Source organism: Cydia strobilella, chromosome 1, assembly GCF_947568885.1.
Source record: "Cydia strobilella chromosome 1, ilCydStro3.1, whole genome shotgun sequence".
NCBI classification, from domain to species: domain Eukaryota; kingdom Metazoa; phylum Arthropoda; class Insecta; order Lepidoptera; family Tortricidae; genus Cydia; species Cydia strobilella.
The window spans coordinates 17,306,979-17,323,984 of record NC_086041.1 but is presented as its reverse complement, the minus strand read 5'-3'; the positions used below and the strand labels follow the sequence as shown (position 1 = coordinate 17,323,984).

At 38.8% G+C, this 17,006-nt stretch overlaps 1 protein-coding gene across 1 annotated transcript; it reads left to right on the top strand.

Annotated features, from left to right (window-relative positions):
- On the top strand, window positions 1-16,137 carry LOC134741611 (neutral ceramidase-like). Its single transcript, XM_063674459.1, has 14 exons — window positions 1-263; window positions 389-532; window positions 621-797; window positions 953-1,080; window positions 1,180-1,378; window positions 1,641-1,847; window positions 1,975-2,094; window positions 2,240-2,329; window positions 2,543-2,659; window positions 3,402-3,629; window positions 5,328-5,423; window positions 15,045-15,212; window positions 15,561-15,673; window positions 15,950-16,137. The coding sequence occupies exons 1-14, from the start codon at window positions 30-32 to the stop codon at window positions 16,128-16,130; spliced, it is 2,202 nt and encodes a 733-aa protein (XP_063530529.1). The 5' UTR covers window positions 1-29; the 3' UTR covers window positions 16,131-16,137.
- The last annotated feature ends 869 nt before the right edge of the window (window positions 16,138-17,006 follow it).

The window sequence follows — 17,006 nt, the reverse complement described above, 5'->3', positions numbered from 1 at the left end:
TAATGATCTAAAAAAAATTTCTAGGAACCATGGCGATTTCGCTACTCGCCAAGTTGCTCATTACGGGCTTATCCCTGGGAGTGATAGCCGGCATGTCAGTCACAATATACTTCATGGTCATTGATGAGGGCCCCATCTACGACATAACGACAACCGAGGGGACGGGCGAGAGCCCAACGACGCCGGAGATCCCGACCGAGCTACTGTATGAAGTTGGCGTCGGGATTGCTGATATGACAGGACCTTGTGTTGAAATTACGTTTGTAAGTCTTCCGAGAAAAAGTAGAATATTTTGTGATAATTCACCTGTTGTTAGCAGACGAGGAGCATGTACGGAGGCATTCCTTTACGTTTCACGTTTCACCAATATCACCATATTTATTCTCAGATGGGGTACGCTGACTTATCTCAATCCGGTGCTGGCATCCATACCCGACAGTTCGCTCGATCCTTCATCTTTGAGAAAGATGGCAAAAGGATCGTACTTGTCACCGCTGACGTTCAATCCATAGGCATTGCTGTCAGGCGGGAGGTAAATAGTTTAAATCAGAGCGACTCGTAGACAGAATAATTATCAACAGTTTAAAAATATTGGCTAACTGTAATTTCTTTAAATCCAGGTTGTCAGGAATCTCCAGGCCATGTACGGCGAATTATACACGCTACAGAATGTCATACTGACAGGGACTCACACTCATTCGGCGCCGGGCGGGTATCTGGTAGACTTCATTCTTGACGTCAGCATTCTCGGCTTCTCTAGAGAAACTTTCGGTGCTTATGTAACGGGGATCACTAATGTAAGGAATTTATTTTTTATTTCGTATGGCTGTAAGGAATACTGTTAATACTAACCTTACTTGCTGTTACATGTTATACCGCCAAATCAAATAAATTTTAGCTGTCTGTACTTGTTGACTTGACTCGCAGTTTGATCAGTTGTTTCCCATTTCAGAGTATTGTCCGTGCTCATGAAAACATGGTGCCAGCCCGTCTGTTTTACAGCACATCGACGGTTCGCAATGCCCACATGAATCGATCACCATACTCGTATGAATATAATCCACCTGAAGAAAGAGAAAGGTAATAAGTAATAATGGACATTAATTTGTTTTGCCTGAAATGTTTGCTCTGTTATAAGTAGGTACAAAATCATTAACATTCTATTTAATATAACTCCAGGTACGAAAGTGACACCGACGACGTTCTCACCCAAGTTCGAATTGTTAAGGAGGACGGCTCCCTGCACGGCATAATGAACTGGTTCGCAGTCCACACTACCAGCATGAACATGACGAACCTGCTGGTATCTTCAGATAATTTGGGCTACGCTTCCATAAAGATGGAGGCCATATTGAACCCTGAGAAGTTTGCTGGTCAGGTATGTTGTATCTCCTATCAAATATTTTTTTGATATAAATGCTATATTAATAATAAGAGCGTGGTTTTGAATGAGTTTGGAATATACATTATTCAAGTCGAGGCAAAGAAGCAAGGCAAGGTTTCTACTAGAAAAAATGCATTTAAACACCCTCATATTGAAGTTGTTATATGAAACCAAGTTTTAATAATATCGGCAATTGTTGCACTCGAAGATATTTCTGAAGCACCTACGGTACAGTTAATCGGTGTTCCTGTTTCAGGCAGACATTGTAGCCGGTTTCTTCGCGTCGAATCTCGGCGACGTATCGCCCAACCTGCGCGGTGCGCGATGCGAATTCAGTGGAGAGGTGTGCGACAATCAGTTCCTACTGTGTGCCGCGGGAGAGCGTTGCTACTCTTTGGGCCCGGGAGACGACATGTTTGAGAGCACCAGGATTATTGGAACAGCCGTGTATGAGGGGGCAGTGGTAAGTAAGTACCTTAAGGTAAAACCAGTTCCTGCGAATTCATCGTTCGGTGCTTTTATAAATAATAATATATTTATGTCTACATAGACAGTTATCGTCGTGATTGTAATGTTTTTGCTGTTTCCAGGAAGCGCTCAACACTGCCGGAGAAGAGCTGAGAGGAGACCTCAACGTTGCGCACCAATTCCTAAACATGGCTGAACAAGTCGTATCAAAATATGATCCCGTGGAGAGGACCTTTAATGAGGTATGTCGTAATTGTCGTAAACTCTAATTGTGCCTTAGACAAAGTGTACATTTAAATAAAAATAAAAATTCAATTGATGCAAGAAAATACGGCATCTTCAGTTCATTCAATTGAGTTTCAGATGATTATTAGTTTATGATTTCAGAATGAACAAGTCACAGGATGCACGGCTGCGTTGGGTTACAGTTTCGCTTCTGGAACTATTGATGGTGCTAACACATTAAATATTACTCAGGTAAATTTAGTAGGTTACTAATAATCTTAGCTACCAATAGTTAGCAGACCTAATAGCAAAAAAATAGAGCACATTTATTAGTCGTGAGAGGTGTTATTTTAGCCTTAGTGATTATGCCTAACGTAATTTTTATTTCAAACACATACAATCAAAAATCATTACTCTGATGCGAGTTAGGTGATATTTCCGATTATTGTTTTTTTTTGCCTGTAGGGTACAATATCAGGCAACCCTCTCCTGGACGCCATCGGCGGCGTTGTAACATCACCACCTACAGAACAAGACATCGAGTGCCACGCGCCTAAACCTATTCTACTGATGACTGGGCGAGTGAGTGTCTACCAACGTGATTGCCAGCACTCTAGTAACAGGAGTCATCTTGAACATAGTAAAAACACAAGCATATGCACATCGATAAACACAGGCCTCCTCTCATTAACGTAAAGAGGCACGAGCCATTATACATATTACCTATATGTAATAAAATTAAACGATAAGTATTAAAACTTAAAACGAATAATTAAATTCTCGCTCATATTAATTAGAATAATAGAATATCAGATACATAGGTACTAACAACTTCCATACGTCATGTTTCCCATAATGAGTTCTTGGCCTAATGTGGTATGGTTCAAGTTCCTTTTCAATAATTTCTTACTTCTTTTATTTAACGGTCTCATAGCCTAGTCAGTAGTGCCCCTCCTTACGAAGCAGGAGGTCGATCCCAGGTTCGAATACTGGTAAGGGCATATACGTATTTGTGTGTTTGTCACAAATATTTGTTCCCGAGTTATGGATGTTTTCTTTTACATATAAATACCTATGAAGTATATTTATCGTCGTCTAAAGTATTATAAGGAAACTAAGTCAGTTCCCATCTTACTTTAGTACCCACCACACCAGCCTTATTGAGCTTACTGTGAGGCTAAGTCGATTTGTATAAGATTGTCCTTTAATATATACATTTTTTGTATTTTATCATTGAACATATCCTGCCTGAATAACTGAAATGGTTTTGAGAATAGGGTAGCAACTAACCTTAAAATTAAAAATAGGAATATTTTACACCCAGGCCAACTTCCCGCTCCCTTGGCACCCTAGCATAGTCTCAGCAACCGTGGTGTACCTGGGTGGGTTGGCCATCGCCGGCGTGCCCGGCGAGCCGACCACCATGTCCGGGCGCCGCATACGCAACGTCGTCGGTAACGCCATGGAGCGCCTTGGCCTGCCACGCCGCGTCGTCGTCTCGGGGCTCACCAACGAGTACATCCATTATGTGGCCACGCCTGAGGAATACCAGGTATTATATCAATTACATAATGATACCAGAATAGAATCCTATCAGCGAATTCGGGTTGGCGATCGCTCTATTTACAAGTGCAAGTAATCAGTAATCAGTGTGTTTATTGCTGTCATAGGTATACAAGTTGGTACATTTATTGGTTCAGCTATGAAACCCTGTAGGGCAATGCAATATAACTTAAATCTAACTTAATTACTATGGCTTAAAGCTATCCCTAATACATTGCTTATAATGACCATGCATCATATTATATTATATTATATACATCTTTCACAAATATTTTTAACTTGCGATATCAAAACTACTATACTATACATGTTTTGTCACAAAGAAATGCAAATATTTAAAATGTCATATGTATTGCATGCTCAAATTACTTATACCTACTCTATTACAAATGTATATCATTGAGATATTCTTGAATAGTATAATATGCCTTAGAGGCTAAAAAGGTATACAATGCAGTTTTAAATTCTTTAATGTTTTCTAGTTTTAGGATGCTTAATGGTAAGTTATTAAATATTCGGGGCGTCATACCAATTATGCTTTTAGACACAAAGGCGGTTCTGGATGACTTATAATTAATTTTTTCCTTATGACGCAGGCTATTGTATTTTGTAAATTTATTCATATTACATTTGACATAGGTTGCTATTTCATACACATATAAACAAGGGACTGTCAGTATTTTTAATTCTATAAAATGAGGTTTACATGAATCCATGGTTGTAATACCGCATACTGATCGTAGACATTTCTTTTGACTCATAAAAACCGCTTCACGATCAGTGGCATTTCCCCAAAACATTATCCCATACCTTAAAGTAGCCGTTACATGTGCATGATAGACTGTCAGTACAGCTGATTGATTAACTACTTTCCTTAAATTATACAATGCAAAATTGATTAAGTTTTGTACATATAATGTCAATTTGATTTTTCCATGTCAGATCTAAGCTTAAACCTAAAAATTTTGTAGAGTCAGTTTCATTTATTATTTGGTCTTGGTAAGTAACAACTAGATTAGGTGTATTTTTGGTCCGCAAATTAAAGTTCATAAAATTAGTTTTTTCAAGATTTACATGTAGGTTATTCTTATTAAGCCAATCAATAATACTATGTAGGGCTTGATTGATATTGTCCTGATGGACCTGCATGTCTGTCTCCGTAAATATAATTGTGCTATCATCGGCAAACAATACCATTGGGTGGTTAACGGCTTTAGGCAGGTCATTAATGTATGCAAGAAATAGGAGTGGACCTAAAACACTGCCTTGTGGTACGCCGTAGCTTATTTCTTTAAAGGTAGATATATACACGACTTCCTTTTTGGTCTTTGGACATATCCTATCGATTTGGGTGCATTGTTTACGTCCACTTAAATATGATTTAATAAGTTCATAGACATTGCCCCGTACTCCGTATTTGTATAGCTTTGACAAAAGTATTTGGTGGTCAACAAAGTCAAAAGCTTTGGACATGTCCATGTACAGAGCGCAAACAGGTATCCTTTTATCAACTTGAGCCATAACTGTTTCTAGTAGATTATAAATAGCCATATAGCAAAGCCATATAGCATAGCAAGGTGATGTTAACCTGAATTCTTATGCTACGACTCACTTGTTGGGTTTACTGGCTTCTGGATGACGTGTACCTAGGCTTCAAAATATTTTGTAAATGTGTTTCTTGTTCCAGGTGCAAAGATACGAGGCAGCTTCTACGATCTACGGCCCTAACGCGCTGGATATCTTCCTGAACAAGTTCGACGAATTCACCACTGTCGCGATTCAGGTGGGTGCGTACGAGGGTTGCTACGAAAGTTTTTAGCTGGTCCGGCCCTACTCATGCTATTACAATATTATTTATACCATTTTAGAAAACGCATAGTTTTTTATTATTTTATTTTTTACTTCGACGTGCCGAAGCCTAACCATCAGCCAGGATGATCAGTTATTGAGACTAGAGATGTGCGCCGATGGCACAATCATCGGCGGCGGCGGCGTGATCGGCGAGACCTCGGCGTGGCATAATTTTTGATACTGCATGATAACGTGGCAGTAGAAACTCTAAATTATAGCCTTCTGAGTATTTACTAAGTATTTATAAATACAAAACATATTATGTGTGTTTTCTATATTATTGCCGAAAATTGGCAACCCTTTCTTACCAACCTAACGGTTACCAACGGTATGTTTAAATATTACATAAAAAGGATACTTTAAAACGCTACATTTTAGGTATAATGACTTTGTAAGCGTAATACAAATAAAATACAAAAAGATTTCTTTATAAGTTGTCGTAAGTTAAAAAAAAACTATATTGACTTTTCCCAGCCGCTGTCGCCTCACCTTTGATTTGTTACGAAATAATGATGAACTAGTTTATACATTTGTCTAAACTTCATCATCATCATCATTGGCCTTTGCGTCTATTGCAGACGATTTATGGTGTAACACCGGAGAGACACAGTTTTTGGTGGCTGAATAAACCGATGCGAGACCGACATGGTCTACCACAGGCCTGAAAAGAGAGATTTGCTGAAAACGGTACTGAGACGCCTTGTCGTCGTTTTTGCCTCTTATCAGCGAGTGCGGCGAACCAGGTCTCATCGCAAAACTTGCGACCTTCCACAACACGTTTGCGCCATTCAGTCCGCTGTTCTGCGAGCCTCTCCCAGTCTCGGTGGTCGATATGGAAGGCAATCATGTCCCTCTTTGCGCAATCTTTAAAGCGAAGCAATGGCCTCCCAATGTTACGTTTTGCATTCGTAAGCGCACCAAGAAGAACACGACGAGGTAATCGAGAGGGTTCCATCCTGTGCACATGCCCTAGCCAACGCAGGCGTCTCTGTTTGAGAAACGCGATTAGGCTAGGCAGCTGTGCAATTTCTAGAACCCTTTCGTTTGTCACCCTGTCTTGCCATGAGATTCCTAAGATCTTACGAAGGCAACGTATGTAGAAAGAGTTTATACGACGTTCTATTTTTGCATAAGTCGTCCAGGTTTCGGCAGCGTACAAGAGTATGCTTAATATAATAAGCCTGAAAGACCAACATTTTGGTCTTTGGTGTGAGGTGCTTGTTTTGCCATACTCGAGTACTAAGCTTCCCGAACGTGGTCGCCGCTTTGCCGATACGTATGTCGACCTCCGCATCAAGCGAGAGGTTGTTCGTTACGGTCGACCCTAGTTAGCAAAATCTGTCAACTAATTCTAACTGCGTGCCATTGAGTGAAATCGCTGGTGCCACAGAAGTACCTTGTACAAGCACAACGGTCTTCCTCGTGTTAATGGACATGGCAAACAGGGAACATGCCTGTGAGAATTGATTCACCATTGACTGGAGCTCGCGTTCAGTTAGCAACGAAGGCTGCGTCATCGGCATATAGGAGGCTGTCAACGAAAAAATCCTCACGGTTTATTTTTGACTTAAGGAGAGAGATGTTAAATATCTTTCCGTCCGCCCTCGTGTGCAGATGGATACCCTGTTCGCCGAAAGCGCCACTTCGAACTGTATCTGGCGAAGTGTGAAAATCATATCTACTGTGGAACGCTCGGAGCGGAAGCCACACTATGACTCAGGGTAAATGCCTTCTGCAAGCCTTTGTAGTCTTGATAGAATGACTTGACCAAAAAGCTTGACAACAATGCTCAAAAGGGAGATGCCACGGTATTTGTTGCATTCGCCGCGATTACCTTTCCCCTTGTATAATGTGACGATGTTGGCATCACGCATATCCCGAGGCACATCTCCCGCTTCCCAGCATTTACACAGTAGATTGTACAAGATCGGTCGCACGCACTCGAGTTTTAGTATTTCAGCTTGTCTAAACTTATCAGACAGACAGACAGATGTCGTCGTTTTCGAAAGTAAACGTCTCTGGCAGGTTGATTCACTCAACAGAATGTCTTAGAACTATCCCTTGTCACATGGCACTTGCTGCAGGGCAAACCAGCGTGTCTTGAAGCCTACGAGCGACTAGTCGACAACCCAAAGATTTGATAGACGAACCCTCCGACGGAAAATTTAAGAGTCGCATGAGAAACTTTTTATGAGATAATACTTTAAATTAACGCTAATTCGTTATCACAGCTAACACTGTAACAAAAAAAATATGCGAATTTGTTTCACTGGCAAATAATAAGCGAAAAAGCATAAGGATCTTTGAATTTTAACTATCTACTCACTACTCAACATGCAATCAGACACGATTGGTACCAAAATTTTCCACGCCGATTATACGCCGGTCAAAATGATCGGCGGCGACGGCGTGGAAAAATCGTCGGCGGCGGCGGCGCGGCGGCGCGGCACACATGTCTAATTGAGACTCCATTATGTGGTATCATTTTATAAACATTATTAGTTTAAAAACATATTAGATTTTTAGGTGCTGCTAACTGCGAATCTCGACCGTTTTTTTACGTATAAATCATTTTGATTGAGTAAACATAATAATTATGACTTAATAGGTGTCAATAATAAATCATCAAAAGTAGTAATTTCAGATATAAAAAAAATGCTTTTACATATAAAATTATTTATCAATTATACTTACATCGAAAATAGCAGTTAGTCGCTGGTAATAATATGTTCGATTTTCAAAGATTTCAATACGAAATTCATTTAATTGTGAAAAAAATTGCCGTTTTTAACCGCCTTAAAAAAAAAGGAGGTTCTCAGTGACTCGTATGTATGTATAGTCATACTTGTTATGAACAACATGCTGCACTTCATGATAAAAGCAAGCCGATGCACAGTGATAGTAGGGACCAAACTGAGCGATTCGACCCGCAGCAGCGGCAGTTTCACCCTTTAGGAACAGAGATGGCGCCACTTCTTTAAAAAATATTTAAAAAAATTCTACAAGCTAAACCAATGAACCGATTTAAATGTTTAATATCTCAAATGAAAGCTTATTATATACGTTACTTTTAAAAAAAATACTCAAAAAATATATACTGAATACTTTTGACAAAAAACGGCATCTTAAGTGTTTTTTTTTCTTGATTGATAGTTTTTACTTGATTTCTCAAAAAAAAAATGTATGGAACATGAATAGTTTAATACATGTATATATTACTGAATAAATACCAAGTATTATAAAAAAAACCCGACACCGATACCTCTCATACTTCACGAAATATGAAAGTTTGAATGTGAGTGTAAATTTCTTCAAAATATATTTCAAAAAATTCTACAAGCTAAACTATTTGACCGATTTCAATGTTTAATATCTAAAATAAAAGCTCATTATATACATTACTTATAAAAAAATACTAAAAAAAATATACTGAATACTTTTGGCAAAAAACGGCATCTTAAGTTTTTTTTTCTTACTCGATTGATAGTTTTTACTTGATTTCTTAAAAAAATAATATGGAACATGAATAGTTTAATACATGTATATATTACTGAATAAATAACAAGTATTATAAAAAAAACCCGACACCGATACCTTTTATTCTTCACGAAATATTTAAGTTCAATTATGCACGCTCTTACAAATAAATTTATTTAAAAGAAATCTTCAACCGCAAGTGCACTGATTTTAATATGAAATGTGTCATATGAAAAGAAATCACCCAATTTAGTTTAATAAATAAAAAATAAATAAATAAAACCTGAATAAAGTTTGGTGCTGAATTACAAAAAAAATATAACAAAATAGAAATTATTTTTATTTAAAGTGACTACATTCGTAAACAAAAAACTTAAATGTCCTTTTCGGGTTCACCGGTAGATGTAGAACTGAAAAAGAAAAGTCGTTTTGAAGGACTCGTACCATTCCAATACTACAAAATCACCGATCATACATGAACTGGTTGCTGTAGATTACTGTTGAATTATTTTTGTGCCTGTAGATTACTGCTGAATTATTTTTGTGCCTAGCTGATTACCATTAAACCTATAATTTTGTGCCAAACCTATAATCAGTGGTCAGAAACTCAGCATGCAAAATAACCCTGGATTGAAAATTACATTAACTTAATTTTGATTTGTACAGCCACCTTTGCATGATTTACACTGGGCTGTGCATGGTAAGCTGACGCGACGACAGTCGACACCCACAACGCATAGTTTCGCAGCCAGATGGTCCAAGAGGCTTAATTGCGACCAAATCGCTGTAACTGCCGACAATTCTGCAGTGCAACTCTCTTTTTCCTTAGTCCACCCCTAAGAAGATGTACATGGTATGGAAACTTCTGGTTTCAGAGGAGCGTTTCCCCATATATGGCCCGCTTGGTAAGCTGCTCGAAGTGCATGTTTATAGAGAGCAGCTGATGTAGGTGGCAGGCTTGTCACAAGCTTGTTTTTTGAAATTGTAACTATAGCAAAGCAATAACATAAATCTAGGGTTACTTTATACTAAAATTAAAATATGTAGGTACACACCTAACAACTGACAAAATCAAAAACTTATAAAAGTTGACGTACTCCTATTTTCCCGTCTTTTTATAGTGGCCAGAGAAAGGCAGCTTGATCTGAACGAATTCTTCCAGTACGAAAACCAAATTTGTCCACCTTCGTTGTCAGTCAATGAAGGGCTTCGTTCAGGGAGCAAATCTCTCGGCCAATTTCAAAGCAGATGATTTGGCCGAGAAATTGGAACCTGCCTACCCTGCCACCTACATCATGCACTTCGAGCAGCTTACCAAGCGGACCATATATCCCCATCCCATCCCATCCCCAAACGCTCTGAAACCAGAAGTTTCCATACCATGTCCATCTTCTTGGGGATGGACTAAGGAAAAAGAGAGTTGGACTCCAGAATGGTCGGCAGTTACAGCGATTTGGTCGCAATTAAGCTTCTTGGACCATTGTGGCTGTAAATCTGGCTGCGGAACTATGCGTTGTGGGTTGTGGGTATCGTCGCGTCAGCTTACCATGCACAGCCCAGTGTAAATCATGCAAAGGTGGCTGTACAAATCATAAGTAATTTAATGTAGTTCTCAATCCAGGGTTATTTTGCATGCTGACCACTGATTATAGGTCTGGCACAAAATTATAGGTTTAATGGTAATCAGCTAGGCACAAATATAATTCAACAGAAGCCCTTTGTGACCAGAGGGCTGGTCACTATTTCGCGCAGCGCATCAGCATAGCTATACAGCGCGGAAATGCGGCCAGCCTTCTGGGCACCCTACCACACGACCGAGACCTAGGTCAGATTTTTTATTTGTAAGTTTTTTAGTTTAGGTCATTATGTTATTAGCTCACTTTATTGTTTTAATAGAAAATTAAAATTAAAATTCAACAGTAATCTACAGCAACCAGTTCATGTATGATCGGTGATTTTGTAGCATTGAAATGGTACGAGTGCTTCAAAACGACTTTTCTTTTTCAGTTCTACATCTACCGAAGAGGACATTTAAGTTTTTTGTTTACAAATGTAGTCAGTTTAAATAAAAATAATTTCTAATTTGTTATATTTTTTGTAATTCAGCACCAGGAAAAAACTTTATTTAGTTTTTATTTATTTATTTTTTATTTATTAAAATAAATTGGGTGATTTCTTTTCATATGATACATTTCATATTAAAATCAGTGCACTTACTGCGGTTGAAGATTTCTTTTAAATAAATTTATTTGTAAGAGCGTGCATAATTGAACTTAAATATTTCGTGAAGAATAAAAGGTATCGGTGTCGGGTTTTTTTTATAATACTTGTTATTTATTCAGTAATATATACATGTATTAAACTATTCATGTTCCATATATTTTTTTAAGAAATCAAGTAAAAACTATCAATCGAGTAAGAAAAAAAAACTTAAGATGCCGTTTTTTGCAAAAAGTATTCTGTGTATGTTTTTGAGTATTTTTTATATAAGTAATGTATATAATGAGCTTTCATTTGAGATATTAAACATTTAAATCGGTTCATTGGTTTAGCTTGTAGAATTTTTTGAAATATTTTTTAAAGAAGTGGCGCCATCTCTGTTCCTAAGGGGTGAAACTTGCGCTGCTGCGGGTCAAATCACTCAGTTTGGTCCCTTCTATCACTGTGCAAAGCGGCTTGCTTTTATCATGAAGTGCAGCATCCGGGCGAAAAATGGCCATAACAAGTATGACTAGTATGTATGTATGTATGTATGTATGTATGTATGTATGTATGTATGTATGTATGTATGTATGTATGTATGTATGTTTGTTCGCGATTATCTCGCGTTTGGCTGAACCGATTTTGATGCGGTTTACAGAAAAGTGTTTGTTACATTCCGGAGAAGGTTTTAGTATACACAGAGCTGAGCTGATGCTGAACCCTGGCTGTACCTAGTGGAACGCAGGTTTGGTGCAACATAGGCACACGCTGCTTTGGTCTTCCGACACGTCTTGATGAGCAATTAGGAGAGCAGTACCCAAGATGGAGCTGATGCTGAACCCTGGCTGTACCTAGTGGAACGCAGGTTTGGTGCAACATAGGCACACGCTGTTTTGGTTTTCCGACACGTCTTGATGAGCAATTAGGAGAGCAGTACCCAAGATGGAGCTGATGCTGAACCCTGGCTGTACCTAGTGGAACGCAGGTTTGGTGCAACATAGGCACACGCTGTTTTGGTCTTCCGACACGTACTGATGTGCACTTGGGGGAGCAGTACCCAAGATAGAGCTGATGTTAAACCCTGGCTGTACCTAGTGGAACTCAGGTTTGGTTCAACATAGGCACACGCTGTTTTGGTCATCCCACACGTCTTGTTGAGCACTTGGGAGAGCAGTACCCACGATAGAACTGTAGTATTTTGGTAAATGTAGGTAGCTCGTAAAAATATATCAAATGTCAGTTTGCCGTAAAATACATAAAACGTTATAAACACCATTAAATATTCTACCCTCCTAGATGCTCATTTTTAATCACCTAGGTGCTAAGAACTGATGCTGAACCCTGGCTGTACCTAGTGGAACTCAGATTTGGTGCAACATAGGCACACTCTGTTTTGGACATCTGACACGCCTTGATGAGCATTTGGGAGAGCAGTACCCAAGATGGAGCTGATGCTGAACCCTGGCTGTACCTAGTGGAACTCAGATTTGGGGAAACATAAGCATCTACTGTTTTGGTTAACCGACTCGTCGTCGTGTGCCTATGTTGCAGATGGATCGATCAACTTTTTTTTACCGCTCTAAATAAAGGAGGTTCTCAGTTTGACCCGTATGTTTGTGTGTATGTATGTATGTATGTATGTATGTTTGTTCGCGATTATCGCGCGTTTGGCTGAACCGATTTTGATGCGGTTTTAAGAAAAGTGTTTGTTACATTCTGGAGAAGGTTTAAGTATACATGGATGGTTTGAAAAACCAATTGGACCCGGTAGGTGGCGCTGCTATCGATATACCTATTGTGTTTGATTTGCTGAAACCGATTTAGATGAAATTTTGTGATAAGATGAAATAGTGGTAGTGGGAGTGGAAGTGCGTGTGGGCGTGGGAATCGGAGTCAGTCAGAGTCCTGGAGCCTGGAACTGGGAATGGGAGTGGGACTGTCTAGGTGTCTAGGTAACCTAAATCTTAGTTACAATAGGACGAAACATAATACCTATACCTGACTACATTTACAAATCGTTTAGCACCGAAACGTGAAAGTTTCGTCGCGAATAATTATCGAGGTTGACCATCGCCTACACTAGAGTACCTACTAGCCAAAAACTAAATGGGGAACCTAACTGTAAACTAACTAATATTTTAGCCCAAAATCTAAAAATCTAAAATAAATCGCTAAATAGTAAAATAAAATGAATAAATAATAAAAGATGATAAAAAATTTAAAATAAATTTAATAAATAAAAAAATATAAAAAAGTTAAAAGATAAACCAAAATAAAATCTACAAAATAAGTAAAAACTGTATTAATTTAATTTCAATTCTTTTTTTAAAAAAAGGGAACCGCCTTCAAAAAACCAACCCACTGAAAAGCACAAAATATTTTTTATATACCCCACCCGCTATCCTTGTCCAGTCCCTATCCCGTCGTAAAGCAAATTTCTGACAAAAAGTAATTAATACTGTAGGGATGGAATGAGACGCCAAGTGGAAACCAGTATTTTATTGGTTGCAACTTACACTAGATCAAAATCAAGTCATACAAGTTAAGTACCTAGCTACAAAATATATAACATGTGAGCGGAGAGCGGTACGCTGGGGCGTTCTCACTCCTTGCTCGATCCCTCAGGGGATGTCCAACGCTAGACTAAAGGTTAACCAAGGATGAAGCTTAGGGCGGTACGTAGCGACGTTCTCACCCGTGCTCATTTGTTGGTTTACCTTGAGGATAGCAGAGGCCGTCTCCCAAGCTAGACCGCTAGCTAACGAATGATTATCGGCGGCCGCGCAGCGCCTTTTATTCAGTGCCGTGCGCCGCTCGGAGATCTTCGCGCGCGCTCGGGTCGGTCGGTCCGCTGAGCGCAACAGGTAGTAGTGTGCGAGCGAGAAAGTATTCGGATCCGCGCGCCTCGCGAATATCAATATTATTCTGTCTCGCTACAATACCTAATAATAAGCAAATTAATAACCATCCGGGTAATGACTTAGTTTTTGAAGGCGGTGCCAAACCAACAAAAACTTTCTTTGCTGCCAAATAGAAAAAGAAATACGAGAAGTAATTATAGTAGTGCAAGAACTAAACATGTCTTTTTTGTTGGTTTGGCACCGCCTTCGAAAACTAAGTCATCACCCGGATGGTTATTAATTTGCTTATTAATTACTTTTTGTCAGAAATTTGCTTTACGACGGGATAGGGACTGGACAAGGATAGCGGGTGGGGTATATAAAAATTATTTTGTGCTTTTCAGTGGATTGGTTTTTTGAAGGCAGATCCCTTTTTTTTTAAAGAATTGAAATTAAATTAATACAGTTTTTACTTATTTTTTAGATTTTATTTTGGTTTTTCTTTTAATATTTTTTTTTATCTTAGCAATTTCTAACTCCATACAAAACAGCTTTCAGTAAAAAAATTATAATATAAAAAATAAAAGCATTAGTTAAAATAAAACATGGCCATAATTAGCATTGAAATATCCCTCACAATGGTGTAATAGTTATTTGAGGAGTGAGGAAAGTAGGCTTGTTCGAGCTGCTGAGGTGAAAATAATATTGTAATCGCATGAGTAGGGCCGGAGCAGCTAAAAACTTTTGTAGCAACCCTCATATAATATAACTATATACATAGTATAAAACAAAGTCGCTTCCTGCTGTCTGTCTGTCCCTATGTATGCTTAGATCTATAAACTACGCAACAGATTTTGATGCAGTTATTTTTAATAGATAGAGTGATTCAAGAGGAAGGTTTATATGTATTATCAGCATTGCACCCGTGCGAAACCGGGGCGGGTCGCTACTATAATATAATTAATAGACGAGAGTAACCAAATAGAGAAATTTCAGAATAGGTTTGTTAACTAAACGATTCGGTTTATTTACAGGGCGGTAATGTGGAACCAGGGCCGGAGCCTGCCGACAACATCGGGAGGACAATCTCACTAATCCTACCTGTAATAGTGGACAACTCGCCCATCGGCGCCAGCTTCGGAGACCTCGTGGAACAGACTCCCGCGACTGTTGCAAGGGGGGAAACTATTAGTGCTACCTTTGTACGTAATGGTGGCTTGTCAATGTTCCAATCCAATGGAATCAGATATGTTCTAGTCCAATAGAATCAGATATCGATCTGTTCGACAATTTTAACACAGAAGCTCCTTTATCTTACCGTCTAAATCCCATCCCATCTTAGTGAGCCAATAGTTATTTTAATAGTGCTGCACTAATTTTATGTAAAGAAGTTTTTTCCAACCTTCACAATAAGGTACCTACACTACCTACCTTTAGAATCCTTCACAAGCCTATATAATTTAAATATACCTACCTAGGTACTAGATTACACAATATGCACGCTGCCACTAAGCTACACTTATTAATGTAGGGTCCACTTACTTTTTAAGGTGGCTGCAAATCCCCGCAACAATCTTCGCCAGGGGTCATCGCACGCACTCATACAGAGGCAGGAGCTGGGCGAGTGGGTGACGGTCGCCACCGACGCCAACTGGGAAACCAAGTATGACTCTTCAGTTTTTGTTGTTTTGTTTTATTGTTTCATTAGTTTATAATAGTTTTACTAGTTATGTACCTTAAGCCTGTAAGGTTAATCGTCCAATTTATAGAAGTTTTTCTATGAAACTGGTCAGTTTTTGGGGCTTCTGCATGATGACCCGCTTTGTCATATGACCTGAAACCTGATACCTTCGAGTTCCTCTAGAATTGCTTGGAACGTTACTGGCGTCTGTACATCTATAATTATGATAAGAGTAAATGACCGGACTTTTGTTCGCAGGTTCTACTGGGAGCGCGTATCAACGCTGCTCGGCACGAGCCGAGCAACGTTCGAATGGACGGTACCAGATAACGCGCTGGCCGCGTCGTACCGTATCGTGTACTACGGAGCCCAACGAAGCCTGCTTGGCACCATCACCGAATTCGAGGGATACAGCAACAGCTTTAATGTTATAAACTGATTATTTGTATTGAAGTGTTTTATTTAATATACCTGCCTTAATCGTGAAGCGTTGTGAAGAAGAAATCAAAGGGCGCGCCGCCGCCGACCGCCGACACAGGCGGATGACGGCTGCTTGCATAAAAACTGCAGTCCGCATGCAGTTCCCGTAAAAGTTGCAGTGTAGGTAATGCAACCCGTTATGTCGGCCCTGAGACCTCATTTACAGATGTTTACAGGTAGGCGGAGTGTCGCCTGATGCAGCTCATAATAGATGCAACACCTTACGTACTTAACGGTTTTGCTCAAACAAGATCATGATTGTAACAAACTTGTTAATGAGTTTTGAACAACAAGAAAACAATCTTTTTCTACTCGTCGACTGTAATGGTTGAATTAAGATTTCGTATATCTATAATATTATAGGATATAGGGTTTCTGCTCGAGATTTCTCGAATTCGAGACAACTCGAAAATTTTGGCGACGAGAAAAAAATGACCGGAACTCGAGCATTCTCGACACATTTTTTGTATCATTGTCATCAAAGCCTTTTTTTGTTTGTTTTTTAATGATTATTGTAATTGAATCCTAGTTCCTATTATTATTTAAATTGTTTTAATACATTAAGTCAAGGCTAGATACCTATAACTGATTAGAAATTAGGAGCTTGTTAGGGATGATCTAAATGAAAAATACAAATCTATTACTGATTAAAACACTAGAAATATATATACAGTTACGCAGTTTTTTTAATGCATGCCCTGATTTAAAAAAAAATACCAGACAAAAAAATAGGCAATTTAACATTAGAAACATGATTTTAGTATAGTAAGTTTTTAACGTTTTGATTCAATGTAACGTTTTAATAATTGTTTGTTTTAATAATATAATTAAGGCC